Source organism: Lissotriton vulgaris, chromosome 7 (genome assembly GCF_964263255.1).
Source record: "Lissotriton vulgaris chromosome 7, aLisVul1.2, whole genome shotgun sequence".
Lineage (NCBI taxonomy): Eukaryota > Metazoa > Chordata > Amphibia > Caudata > Salamandridae > Lissotriton > Lissotriton vulgaris.
The window spans coordinates 682,807,731-682,822,486 of NC_141695.1; the positions used below are offsets into that span (position 1 = coordinate 682,807,731).

General features: G+C 48.9%; 1 protein-coding gene across 2 annotated transcripts in view; it reads left to right on the forward strand.

The window, feature by feature from the left end:
* Positions 1 to 14,756, forward strand: part of ATAD5 (ATPase family AAA domain containing 5) — a 413,976-nt gene that overhangs the window by 90,867 nt on the left and 308,353 nt on the right. The window contains exon 10 of one of the 2 annotated variants that reach the window (XM_086930884.1): positions 8,137 to 8,469. The exons of the other annotated variant lie outside the window; for it this stretch is intronic. Within the exon in view, the coding sequence (XP_086787010.1) occupies positions 8,137 to 8,469 (333 nt within the window). The remainder of the gene's footprint in view (positions 1 to 8,136; positions 8,470 to 14,756) is intronic. 2 annotated transcript variants of the gene reach the window in all.

Genomic DNA, 14,756 nt, shown 5'->3' on the forward strand with positions numbered 1-14,756 from the left:
GCACCCCTGGTCTAGTGGGAAATCTGTCTTTAGAACCGTCGAGGATATAATTGAAGTCTCCCCCTATGAGCATTGTCGCAGTGGGTAGTGCTAGTAGAAAGTTTGTAAGAGCAGAATGGGCCTGTGTGTGGAGGGCTGGTGGGACATAAACAGAGTCCAAATTGAACGGTCAACCCTCCCATTGACATGTAAGCGCTGCGAATCGACCCTGATCATCAACTCGCGTCTGTTGTATCACCAGAGGGAAGTTCTTCCTGATGAGTATTCCCGTACCCCTAGAACCTGAGGAGAATTCTGCGTGAGCGACCATCTGATACCCCCATCTATCCATGGCCTTGACAGTCGAGCCCGTTAGATGCGTTTCCTGCAGGTGGACCACCGCGGGGCCACAGCGTTTTAAATATTGTAAAATGAGACCTCTCTTCACCTTATCCCAAAGACCACGGACATTCCAAGATAATATCGCCAGAGCTGTTTGGGGAGCCCTGGGCTTCTACTAATTACATTCAGCCATAAGTCAAAGTAACAATCGTCAACATTTCAAAGCTGCATTTGTCCCACCCAGATCCCACAGTAAAGAGGAGTGGTACCCCAATAACATTGCATGCTGCCAATACAAGAGCGTCCTAAGGACATTGGTTAAACATATGGATTTGTCCCAATACCACTGGCAAACAGTACCGGTCTTCTTGTTGCGTACACTGTATACATAGCCTGTCGCATCCTGCCATGACGTTCGTAAACAAGAAACCAAGAACTACCCTGCTCCGCTGCATCGCATCATTTTCTCCACCAGCAATATTCAAAAATAGAGCAAACAAAACAACAAAAACCCAGCCCTAGTTCCCACCCTACCTCCCTGCCGCACTGCTTAACGGACCTACAACTGCCCGCCTCCTCAACTCAGCAGAGTGCTTCTTTCCCTCCCAAACCATAGTGCTTGCTTGTCCGGGGTGGAGGGTCCTTTGGGAACATTAACCCTCCTTGCCCTCCAGGGCTCGCCTAGTCCAGTGTCAACAGCCAACACAATCACAGTCTTGAAAAAACTGCAAGCATCGCCAGGGTGCAGTCCACATTCTTCGTCGCCACTGGCCCTTCTCCTCCGTCACCGGTTCGGCCGAGTGTCCTTGATCGGGACTCCTTGCTCGCTGACCTCCTTGACCGGCTCTTTCACCATGTCTGTGGTTATTTCTGTTCCCACGGGCATTGCCTCCCACTGTTCGCCATCCCTCGAGCTAATCGAACGCCGCCTCGGGTGTCTCAAAGAACCATGTCTGATCCTCAGCTACCACTCTAAGCCTTGCTGGGAAGAGCATGGAGTACGGCAGTTCCTGTTCCCGCAACGCCTTCTTAACCTCCAGAAAACTGCGCCTGCGTCTGGGCACTGCCGCTGTATAGTCCGGAAAGAAGGTGATCAGAGTTTTGGACTTTAATTGGCGGAGAGACTCTAGATGTTTGTAATATTGCGTCCGGGCTTGGGACGGCCTCCAGGAATCCTGTGGGCCCTCTCCACTGAAAAAAAAGCTGGAGAGACCTTTAGGTTGTAGCCGGGTTTTGACTAAGTCCTCCATGTAGAGATCCATGGCTTGTGTCCCTTCATTCTCCGGAACACCAAGGAGGCGTATAGTTGCATCGTGAGCGTCCTTCTTGTTCATCAAGCTTGTCTATGAGCAGTTTGTTTTCTGTCTGTAAGCGGGAGACGGCAGTCTGAAGCTCGGACATTGTCCGCCACCAGAGACTTGGGGACTATTTCCACCTCTTTGACCCTGTCGGCCATCTTGTGGCAGTCTGCCCGCAGCAGGGAGATGTCAGTGGAGATTGAGCCCACCGTGGTTTGGACACTTGACAGCGCCTTCATGATGTCCTCCAGCGTGACCTTCTTCGTCCCATCATCGTTGTCCGCACTCTTGCCTGAGGAGGTACGACCCTCCGATAGGAGCGGTGAGTTTTTTTCATAGGCAAATTTGTCCAATTTTACCTGCGTTGACGGATGTTTTGGGCCTCTGCCCGCCATGATGCCGGTCGAGAGGGTATTAGTAGTAGGAAGGTTATTATCCCCGAGGTTGAGGCCTCCGAGTCAGTGCACACTGGCCTACGTTTGCGTCGCTGCTGGTCAGGTAAGTGGCTATAGGTGTAGGCCAATCCTTATTACAGGTTGTAAGAAGTGCCACAGGTCCAATTTTAATTTAGTCCCTCGTCATCAGGTGCCCCCAAGTGTTCTGGTCAGAGTTGGTATGCGCCAGCGGCGTCCACCCACCAGGCCTGCCGCTGTCACGTGAAGGGAGCCGGCTGTTGTGGGGATACAGTGTCCAGTCCTCGACCCCCTCAGTTCTTCGCTTTGTCTCCGGTCGGCGTGGTTCTCAACGCCTCTGTAGTGCTCGCCTCCGCCAATGGTGTAGGGTCGCACTCAGCAACCGGGGCAGGATGTTGTAGTTTCCCCACTGCGCCTCACCTTGCCGCCCCTTCACAAATGTGGCTTTGTTCCCCGGTCTCAGCCCGGACTTTCTACCACCAGGTGCCGGTCACCACTGGGCGTCCTTCAGTATTTAACGTGTGAGGGGCAGCAGTAGGGCGGAGGGGGATCGTGACTGCAAACTACCCCGTCCCACCGACAATGGCCCTTGTCTAGGATTGCAGCCCTGCGATTTGTTCTGGAGTCAGGCGGGCTTCGGGCGGGTCAGTGTCTCTAGAGGCTGAGTATCTTGAGCAGCAGCACCGCCACAGACTTTCGGAGGAGGCTCTGATCACACGTCGATGCGGGCACTGCTGGGAACGCTCCCGAGGCTGTGGGGGCTTTTCACTTAACTATGTCGCAGTCTCTTGCCCGCTTTCACTTACGGGCAGCGATAGACGAGAAGGGTTATACTACCCACTGAGCCTCACTTCTAGGCAGCCATTTCGCACGGCCGCTAGCCACGCCCCCCCCCCCGTCGATATTGTTTTTGATTGTTTCAGGCCATGGTCTGCTCCGAACACGAACACGAACACACACACACACACACACACACACACACACACACACACACACCCCCCCCCCCCCCCCCCCCCCCCCCCCCTTGTAGTTGGGAAGGTTATAAAGCGGATCGAAGCAAACCAAACTGCACTTATAGTTTTTCGATACACTCGCTTCAAAGTACTTAAACTCACTGCATCTCTCCCAACGAAAAGATCAGAGGGGATTTCAGTAAGGAACACCGCTTTATTTGGATCAATGCAGCATCAGCGAATGCATTTCAGCAATCAGCCTTCCTCAGCACCTTAACTGCATGGAGTTCTGCTTCAATACTGCTCAGATTATGATGATGATGATTACGCACTTGTATAGCGCACGACTACCCGTAGGCATCTCGGCGCTTGTACGAATACCACAGAGGAACCCTTCCTGGCCTTTCCCTGTGAGGAGCCCACTCCTGGGCACCCCCAAGGTGAAGTCAGGCATCCTCAGCGTTGTTGGGGCCGTTGTAGACATTAAGCAAGCTATTGCCCAGAGGTGCAGAGTGGGGCTCATGATTAGAATAGGCACCAAAGCGAGAATTATCAGGTCCGAGGAAATTGAGCCCGAGACCCGCCAAGGCGGGAATTGAACCCTGGTCCCGGCCAGACTACTGCATCAGGGTCTGCCACTCTAACCATTGAGCCACACTTCTCTACATGTCTCTATGACACGTCCTGATTACGGTAGAGTAGGGGCCGTCACACCGACAATCAAGCACCCCTGTGTAGGGGGTTATTTATTTATTTATTTATTTATATATATATATATATATATATATATATATATATATATATATATATATATATACTCTCTTACTTGAAGGGGCATTACAATGACGCAAAGAAAGATGGACAAGGCCACAAGCCCTGTACAGATCAGCCCACCATCACATACACCCTCACCACTGGCAGCACCAGTTGCTCCTGCAACGTATTGACCAAAGGGGTCTCTACATTTATACACAGGGGGTGGAGCGGATGAGAACACTTCCATTATACTCACCACAAAATGACCCATGGGATACATACAATGCCAAACCAACTGCTGATACTGATGCCAATCTGTATCCTGCCAAGCTATCTCCCCCCTGATGACACTAGTCCCTACCATGATTTATTAGGTAGAGCTGCTGCCTTCCATAAGGTGCTGCGGCATACAGAACCCTTGGGGGATGACTTCTTATTCAAAACACTGTCCTTAACGCTCTCTCACGATATCTGCGTTTGCTCAAGGGCATGCTCTGGCACACCACTGACATTTTCAGTGACTTGGTCCGATCTAGGGTCATAACGGCAAGGGTTGATTAAAAAAATATATATATATGTAAAGGTTCCCGTAATGATTATATATATATATATATGTGTGTATATATGTATATGTGTGTGTGTATATATATATATATATATATATATATATATATATATATATATATATATATATATATATATATATATATGTGTGTGGATATATATCTCAAAGGACCACTTACACCAGGCTTTTTGGTTGCAGCATATAAAAGGGCCAATAAATCATCACTATATTTTATTGGCCTCCTCTCTAGATATAATAGAGCTCCTTTGGACGAGAAGGAGGAGATACTCCAATATCTCTCAGATGAACATAAATAAGGGCATACTAAATTGTCTCATAGGGCAAATTAATTTCTAACACTAATTCTGTGTACACCGCTGCTGATACCGCACTATTGCTTGGCTTAGGATATCCGATTTTAAACCTGAAGTACAGCAAAGCCTTCTAGCCCTACCATTTGATGAGTAACACCTTTTTTATTCTCAAGTGGATACCCTCCTTGAAAAAATAAAAAAGTTGAGACCGCCAAAGCTATGGGGAGACTCTCCCATCATTCCCCCGATCACACGACACCTGTTGAGGGTGAACTACAGTGTTTCCTTCCTGCCTCACGGAATATCACCTTCGACTGGTGGGTGTTGGATAGTATCCAACAAGTTATTGCCTGAAGCTCACTTCAACATTTCCCGACATTCCACCTCGTAACCAACCAACAGATGGTCAGATAAGAACAAGCTCTCCTAAAAAAGGGAGCTATGGAACCTGTCCCACTCCGCCAACAAGGCACAGGAGTCTATTCACAATAATTCCTTATTCCCAAGTAAAATGGCTCTTTCAGACCAATCTTGGACCTCAGACCTCTAAACCATTAAATTCTCTCGAAGCACTTTCACATGATTATTCTTGAATATTTCATACCTCTATTACAGCAAGGCAACTTTATGGCCGCACTCGTTCCTATTATACTTTTACGTTCCTATTCACCCAGCACATCTTAATATCTACGTTCATTCATAGTAAACGGTCCGCATTTACAATTCAAGGTCCTCCCTTTTGGGGTCACAACCGCACCCAGGGTCGTCACCAAATGTCTTGCAGTGGTAGCGTCTCACCTGCGTAGACCAGGCATACATGTATTTTCATATCTGGACAATTAACTCCTCAAAAGCCAAACACATCAAAAGGGCCTCCGACGCACAAAAGCCACCATAAACCTATTGCCTCAACTAGGATTTACAATGAACACATTAAAGTCCCACCCTCAACCATTACAACCACTTCAAATATAATTTTACCTAGGGGTGATTCTCAATTCACAACTAGGTATTGCTTACCCAAACACTGCCAGGATACAAGCATTCCAGGCATTTTTTCCCCAATTTCAACCAGGTCAACAAGTAACATTCAGGATAGTCATGAGTCTCCTCAGCATAATGGCTTCATGTATAGCCATAGTACCTCATGCCAGACTGAACATGTCTGTAAGAGGAGTGATTATTGCACCTATGGACTCAAGCGGAGGGTCAACTAAAAGATCTAGTGTTGATCAACGGTCAAGCTTGCCACTCTCTGCAGTAGTGGAACATCAACAACCTGTTACAGGAACGGCCTTTTCTAGACCTGGTTGACCAGAGGACAGTAACAGACGCTTCCCTTACAGGATGGGGAGCACATTCCCAACATCTCACTGTCCAGGGCCTCTGGACACCAAGTTGGAGATCTCCACATAAATCACCTTGAGTTACCAGATGTTCACCTTCATTTCTTACCTAGTTGGCAAGATAGTTCTCATCAAGCCAGACAACATAACAGCAATGTATTTTCTCCAGAAGCAGGGGTGCACCAAGTTCCCACAGCTTTCCCGTTTAGCCCAGACCATTATGTAGTGGGCACTCTGATACAACATTTGCCTGTTAGTGTAATATCTCCCAGGAGTGGAAAACGACTTTGCAGGTCACCTCAGCATGAGACACCAACAAATCCATGAGTGGAAACTGCACCCACAAGTCCTCCTCCAGTACTTCCAGCGTTGGAACAACCACAAACAGACCTCTTCACCATAGCAGAAAACGCAAAATGCTCAAACTTCACCTCCAGCTCCTCACACTGACAGTCCCGGGGCAATGCACGAAGGATGAGTTGGTCCGCGATATTTGCTTATGCTTTTCCACCTCTACCACTGTTGCCATTTGATTCACAAACTTCAGCAGACATCTCTCACCCTCCATCCTAGTGGCTCCCACATGGGCACGGCAACCATGATTCGACCACACTTCTCGAAAGGTCAATAGTCCCTCATGAGGTACTGCCAAACAGGCAGGACCTTCTCACGCAGAACCATGGATAAATCAGATATCTCGACCCCAGATCGCCCAACCTTGCAATCTGGCTCCTGCAGTCTTAGAAATTGGATACCTCAGTCTCCCACAATTTATAGATATTCTTAAAGAGGCGCACATGCCTATTTTTCGCACCTAATATGCTGCCATATGGAAAAGATTTGTTCACTCTGGTCAATCCAAACACATAGATCATTTAGCAGCTAAGTTACAGGACGTTATCTGCTACTTATTTCATACATCAGGTATAGCTTTTACATCTATAAAGCTACACCTAACAGCGGTAGCTGTATAGCTTCAGAATAGGCACCACACGTCCCTATTCAGGATTCCAGTTGTCTAAGCCTTCCTAGACTAGCTTAAGAGTCATTCCTCCTAATGCTCCAATAACTCCCACATGGAATCTTGATATTGTATTGACAAGCCTAATGTGCCCTCAATTTGAACCCCTCCACTCCTGCCCTCTCCCATTTTCATCTTGGAAGGTAACATTCTTAATTGCTATCAAGTCACTCAGGCATGCCAATTAGTTTCGGGCAATAACTTTAAAGGAACCATTCTTCCAAATACATGAAAATAGTGTTGTACTTCGCACCAACCCCACATTTCTTCCTAAGGTGGTTTCACAATTCCATCTTAATCTATTGAACTCCCTGTATTTTTCCACAACCTTACTGTGTTGCAGTAAGGGCTCTCTGTATTTTAGAAATAAAATGAGCTCTCATGTATTCTATTGATAGGACTAAATCATTCATACAGACACAACAACTATATGTCGCGTTCTCAAAGCCTAGAGATCACTCTACTTGTAAAAAAAAGGAGTTTCAGTGGCCTTCATAGGAAACCTATCTTTAGCTGACCTATTTAAAGCAGCTACATGATCTACCCCGCTTACATTTACAAAACATTACTTGGTATGTACTGGCCCACCAAGCAGTCCTATGAACACTATTTAAAAAAACTAACTCCCACAGGTTAACCACCACTTGTGTAGGAGAACTGCTTTACAGTCTATGCTAAGCATGTGTATCTACAGCCACACATGCCTCAAACTAAAAATGTTACCCAGTAAGCATCTGTTTGTGGCACTTATTGCAGTAGATTCACATGCGCCCGCCCTTAGCCTCGGACACCGGTGCTTGTTAGTTTACACAATTGCGCAACAAAACTCCTTTTGCGTGGACATAGCCTTATACTACACTTTACTTCCAGTTCTATCCTCTCCAGCCATGAGGGGAAACGGAGTTGATGACCATGTGCATTGCCAGTACCAGGAGAAGTCACAATACCTTGAGACTCTAAAGACTTCTTCTAAGAAAAACAACTTGCACACATCCAAGCCCAACACTAGATGGCGGACGGTTGCGAAGTATGTGAATCTACAGCACTACATGCCACAAACCGATGCTTACTGTGTAAGTAACATTTTCCATATATATATATTATATTTCTTTCCTTCCATTAAACAAGCAGTTTATTTCCATTAATTAGGAAGCACAGATTTCCCACATTCAGAAGTTGGTAGCCAATTGATGTGTTCTGAAGACTCTGAGAAAGAAAACAAAACAAAGAGTAAAGAAATGCTTAAATCAAAAAGAAGGAAAGGATCCAGCAGTTTTGGGGACCTAGCTACCATGCACGAAGAAAATCCTGCTTTGAGAAGAAACAGCAGCTCTGGTGAAGTAAAAGCTGAAGCATCCTGTAAAGGCAAACTTAGTCGCTCCTCTAGGAAAAAACAAGTCGAATCCCCTGAGGAGAAAGCAGAGGACTGTGAAGTTATAGTAATAGAGGACTCTGTGTCTACATCTAAACTTATGTCTTCAGGTGAGTGATTTCAACTTGTATTCCCTTCTTACTGGTGTTTTTCTCATAGTTGTATATGTTTCTGTAATTGGAAGTTTGATTTAAACTATTTCTTGCCCAGATTCCCTATGTTTTGTGAATCTGAAATTGGATGATTAGAGTAAAATTGTGTTTCTGTTAATTTTTCTTTAATGTACTCGGAACACCAAGCTTGTATAGTTTTTGGTCCATGCAGGGTCTTATTCTGTTACACCCATTTTCCCATTTCAGCTAGCTGGTGAAGACTTCAAAAGTCTTGTATTGCAACTTATTTTGCTCTGTATAAATACTTGTTGCCCACTGATGATTCATGTTCTCTTGCACACAAAATTAATTATCAAATTATCCCCTTTTGGCCCTCCACTTTCCACGCATACTGAAATCAAGCATCAAAGTTTATTCTAGGAAGTGGGTTAGAAACTCTGATACACCAGATTCCTTAACCCCTTCAACGCTGATGACGAGCTCAGCTCGTCATCAAGTACACCTCTCGTACGCTCATGACGAGCTGAGCTCGTCATGAACCGCGGGATTTGCGAATCTTTAGCGCACAGCGGGAAAATGCGTCGCACCGATGGTGTTAAAACAGGGCTTTATTTATATTCAGAAAGGTAAAATAGGATAGTACCCATATGAAACAGAAACAGAACAAGCATTTACAATGCAATAGGTCTCGCAGTGACATTGTTTTGAGCTATTGGCATTGACATTTTTTTTTTCCCTTCGTAAAGCAATAATTAAGTAATGGCGTTGTAAATGACAAGGTTTTACCAAAGGGTTTGGCTTTTTATATAAACGCAAAGCATTTGTGTTTTGTAAATCTTAAGTATAACCGAGTTGGCTATCCTCTGGTGTAATTTGCACGTTAGGAGCACCTGCACTTCAACATTTCATTTCCAGCACTACACAATTGTATGCACCCCGATAGACGGGTCTCTCACCATCTGTTGAAACATAACCCCCATGGCCACTACGCACAGGGCCTTGCTCACTCCAGGCCTGGTACACCCCACATTTTCCTCTCCCTCACACTTTACAAATTGAGTGGGGCTAGGTAGGAAGGGCTGCTTCGAGACACTTCAAAGCAAGCAAAATGTTTACAAGCAAGCAAAATGCACTCTGTGACATCACGAGCATTACTGCTTTGCTGTAGACTGAAACAGTATTTTCAGGATAATGTCATCCAGGGAATAATAAATTGATCTGTAGTTATGCAAGGAATATGACTGCTGTAAAGGACGTAAAAGAGACTCCACGTAAATGTAAACACTGCCTTTATGAAGCAATAAAATGGTGTGATGGTGATACTGTAAGCACTGCAAGGAAACAACTGCGTTTCACCATTCAATAGACACTAAAAGAAATTACACACGCTTATGGGTGGATTTAAAATGGCCTAGCTTCGCAAATGTAGGTGCAACAAACCTGGGCTTTTTGTACGGTTTCTATTTTGGAAAGGTGATGTTGGAAATAGGTGAGGATCTGTACAATTAAGGTGCCTGTGCACCCCCCCCCCCCCCCCCCCCCATCCCCTCCGTACCATTAGTATTATCACTAAACCAACGCCTACTCCCCACCCTTTAGCAACAAGCACTTACAATGCAATAGGTCTCGGGATAATTAAGTTTGAGCTATTGGCATTGCTAAATATTGCAACACAAACTGTGCCTGGTGGAAGCCTGCACTGACGGCTGGTGGTGTGTGTGTGTGTGCCTGGTGAAAGCGTGCACTGACGTCTGGTGGTGTGTGCCTGGTGGAAGCGTGCACTGATGGCTGGTGGTGCGTGTGCCTTGTGGAAGCGTGCACTGATGGCTAGTGGTGCGTGTGCCTGGTGAAAGCCTGCACTGACGGCTGGTGGTGCGTGTGCCTGGTGAAAGCGTGCACTGACGGCTGGTGGTGTGTGTGCCTGGTGAATGCGTGCACTGGCAACTGGTGGTGTGTGTGCCTGGTGAATGCGTGCACTGGCAACTGGTGGTGTGTATGTCTGGTGAAAGCGTGCACTGATGGCTGGAGGAGTGTGGCTGCTGAAAACGTGCACAGCCGATAGCACCCCTCAACCCCCAACGCCTACATCACCACTCAACCCGCAACGCCTACATCACCACTCAACCCGCAACGCCTACATCACCACTCAACCTGCAATGCCTACATCACCAATTAACCTCCAACGCGTACAGCACCAATCTGAAAGAGACACGTTAGTGATAGATTCCTTACCTTTGAATATCCCCAGGCGTCAGACTGGATCCGGAAATTTTTGCGTAGCAATACCCCTGCGCGTCGGTAGGCGTCGCCTGCGGCTCCACGTCCGTCGTCGTGGTCGTAAGCGCTGGAATGACGTCATCGGAGTACTTAAACGCCGCCCATGCGCGCTGACGTCAGTTCTTCTTTTTTCCGCGACAGCTAGCGCAGATCCAGAGAAGCTCTACCCCTAGTCATTTTTTGACTAAACTTTTGATCATTTTTTTTCTTTGAGTCTTTGACTCTATCGGTGCCGGTAGGGATGCCCGGTTTCAGACCCTGCTCGAAGTGCGACTGACTGATGTCTGTTACAGACCCCCATCGCCGGTGCCTGAAGTGCTTAGGCCTCGATCACGACGACCGCACCTGCTCCGACTGCCGGGCCCTGACGTCGAAGGCTAGGCGGGAGCAGTCCCGCAAGCGGCCCGAGCTCCGGCAGTCGGCCCCGTGCCGCACCAGGTCCTGGTCCCCCTGTAGGTCGAGGGACAGGTCGTGGGGTCGGAGTCATCGCAGTTCCGGGAGTGGACACTGGACCGGATCCAAGTCCTCAGGTAAGAGGCATGAGAGGTCTGAGAGACGTCATCGTTCCTCCGACCCACCCCGACGCTCGCACGATGCGGCCGGGGGCTCGGGTGACACCGCCCACGCGGTTCCGCGGGAGTCGCAAGCGTCGCTGCCTGCCCCACACCTTCGGGTCCCTGGGCACGGCACGGCGCGACGCCGGAGGAGATCGAGCGGTACCTCATGGCCATGAGGTCCCTCCCTCCTCAGTCTGTTTCCGTGGCGCCTCCGGGCCCAACGGTCCCGACTGGAGGACCTTGCGGGTCGGGTGCTTCAGCCCCGATGCCGTCGGGTGCTTCGGCCCCGATGCCGTCGGGTGCTTCGGCCCCGATGCCGTCGGGTGCTTCGGCCCAGACGCCGTCGGGTGCTTCCGGCCCAGACGCTGTCGGGTGCTTCCGGCCCAGACGCTGTCGGGTGCTTCCGGCCCAGACGCCGTCGGGTGCTTCCGGCCCAGACGCCGTCGGGTGCTTCCGGCCCAGACGCCGTCGGGTGCTTCCGGCCCAGACGCCGTCGGGTGCTTCCGGCCCAGACGCCGTCGGGTGCTTCCGGCCCAGACGCCGTCGGGTGCTTCCGGCCCAGACGCCGTCGGGTGCTTCCGGCCCAGACGCCGTCGAGTGCTTCCGGCCCAGACGCCGTCGGGTGCTTCCGGCCCAGACGCCGTCGGGTGCTTCCGGCCCAGACGCCGTCGGGTGCTTCCGGCCCAGACGCCGTCGGGTGCTTCCGGCCCAGACGCCGTCGGGTGCTTCTGGCCCCGACGCCGTCGGGTGCTTCTGGCCCCGACGCCGTCGGGTGCTTCCGGCCCCGACGCCGTCGGGTGCTTCCGGCCCCGACGCCGTCGGGTGCTTCCGGCCCCGACGCCGTCGGGTGCTTCCGGCCCCGACGCCGTCGGGTGCTTCCGACGCCGTCGGGTGCTTCCGACGCCGTCGGGTGCTTCCGGCCCCGACGCCGTCGGGTGCTTCCGACGCCGTCGGGTGCTTCCGGCCCCGACGCCGTCGGGTGCTTCCGACGCAGTCGGGTGCTTCCGGCCCCGACGCCGTCGGGTGCTTCCGACGCAGTCGGGTGCTTCCGGCCCCGACGCCGTCGGGTGCTTCCGACGCCGTCGGGTGCTTCCGACGCCGTCGGGTGCTTCCGACGCCGTCGGGTGCTTCCGACGCCGTCGGGTGCTTCCGACGCCGTCGGGTGCTTCGGTCCCGGCGCCGCAGGACCTCACTGGATCCGGTTCCGGGTCGTCGCCGGTCGACCTCACCGACGCCGGCCCCACGGGTGTCGCCCCCGGCGCCCACTGTGGACGCCATCCCCAATGTTTCCTGCGGTCCGACTCTGGCGCCGATTCCGTCGGCCTTTGGAGATTTTTATCTTCATGAGGAGGCCCTGTCTACTAATCCTGTTTTACAGGGAACGGGTGACGAGGAAGATTGGGAGGGGTCTGAGGACCCTCTGGCACAGGAGTGCCAGTCTCAACAGGACTGGACATATGAGCTTGGGGAGGCCGGTGGTATTGACACATCGCCAGACACTGGATTTGTCTCCCCTCCGACTGTGGCTTTATTCCACCCTATGAAAGTGCAGATGCGTTTTGAGATCAGGCACAGTGTCGCTGATCTCTCATCAGGGCTGTTTTATTCTTTGTATCTGTAAGATGCAAAGAAAATATTTTACTCATTACTCTCAAAACCGAACTTCTTTTAAGGCAATGGGCTGAGAAAGAAAATTGCTACATACCAAGCTTGGTTGTAAGTAGAGCAGGGCATTAAGGCGTAAAGGATTTCAAACCAAATATTTCTAAACGTGGGCAGGCAGGACAACCTACAAGAAATTTTAAGAGTTTTTTTTGCATTGGTGAATCTAACCAGCTCGTGGTTTCAATACTAAGGCGTCACCCAGTGCTACATAAAGCATACCTTGCTATTGTCGACTGCCGCCAACCGGCGTTCTTATATATATAGTCCACCACCATGAAGGTAGACTCCTAAAACAATAGTGACAAATGTTTTAGTGGTGGTGCTGTTGATTGCAATGTTCGTATAGTGCATGCATTATTAAAATACCAGGCACTGGGTGACGCTTAAGTATTGAAACCACGAGCTGGTTAGATTCACCAATGCAAAAAAAATCTTAAAATTTCTTGTAGGCCTTAATGCCCTGCTCTACTTACAACCAAGTTTGGTATGTAGCATAGGATGGAATAAAATGTCATCTCTAAGATACTAGGACCGGCTGGTCCAGTATGGATTTGTTTAAGAGCCATTCATTTGCTTATAATTCCCCCTTGATTGGTTTTTCCTATTTTTCTCATTTTTTGATTGTAATGTTTGTTCTAATGTTGTTTGTGATGTATTCTTAGTTTTTTGTGATGTTTGATGCAAGAAATTTTCTTTTTGTACTGTGTAAAGAATCTGTTTTTCATGTATGTACAAAGTATATATAGGTGTGTAAATATTTAATGTATTGTTGTTTTCTGTCATATAGCTTGTCCTAACTTGAAAAAGATAATAAACATAGACACTAAGTAGGATGTCGAAGGGGATCACAATAAATTGATCTTTTCCCTCCTAATAACCTTGTAGAGATTTTGTGGTTCGGGCAATTTGTGTAATTTATCCTCAGACCGGCAAAACAATTCCTGGCCTACATTTTTGATGAAAACACATAGCCAGGGGTGATGCCGCGAACAATTCACAACTTTGTCAGTCTTCAAGAAAGTTTCATACAATACCAGTCTGGGATGCCAAACTACATAATTCTCCTGAATGCAGACAAGTCTTCAATGCCTGGCTTGCCCACCGCCCTGCATCTCTCACGCTGCACAGATAAATAACTGTTGATATATGTGATACCAATGCAGCAATCACAGCTGCTGAGTCATTAAAGACAGGCACGCATCCTTTCATCGTCGCCCTGCTACTATAATGCTTCCCATAATTGACTTTGATGTGCCAATGCGGTTCCATGTTTCACGTCTCTACCAGGACAGGTCCCACCAAAAAGGTGTGGAGCCCAAAAGCTTTAGTGCTGCAATCCTTCTGATGTCGACAAAAGGATACCAAAGAGCAGGAGGGTGGCATTAATCTATGTGAGCATTTGGAGAAAATGGACCCTGCACTATGAGTCATTGTGCGTTAGTAGCTCGCCGCGTGCTCAACACTAACACCCAGCACTGCCAGTGCCCTCCCGTGGCTTCGATTACAGCAGAGGGTCACACGGTTCTACAGACTGCGAACAGGCTCTGGTTTCACAAGCAGAAGCCATTCACATCGCATTCAAATCTGAACACCGGCTCTGCAGCTTCCGAAAGATCCATCTCTTGGTGGGTAGTATCTTGCATATCATTGTCATACCAACTGGCCAACAAACCCTCCTGGGCAAACCTAAGGCCCATTCTACTAGGGTAAAAGCCTCTGTAGGAAGGTGGACATCTGACTATGGTTACCCCCAACTTTTTGCCTAGTGTTTAGCTGGTTTTCGAC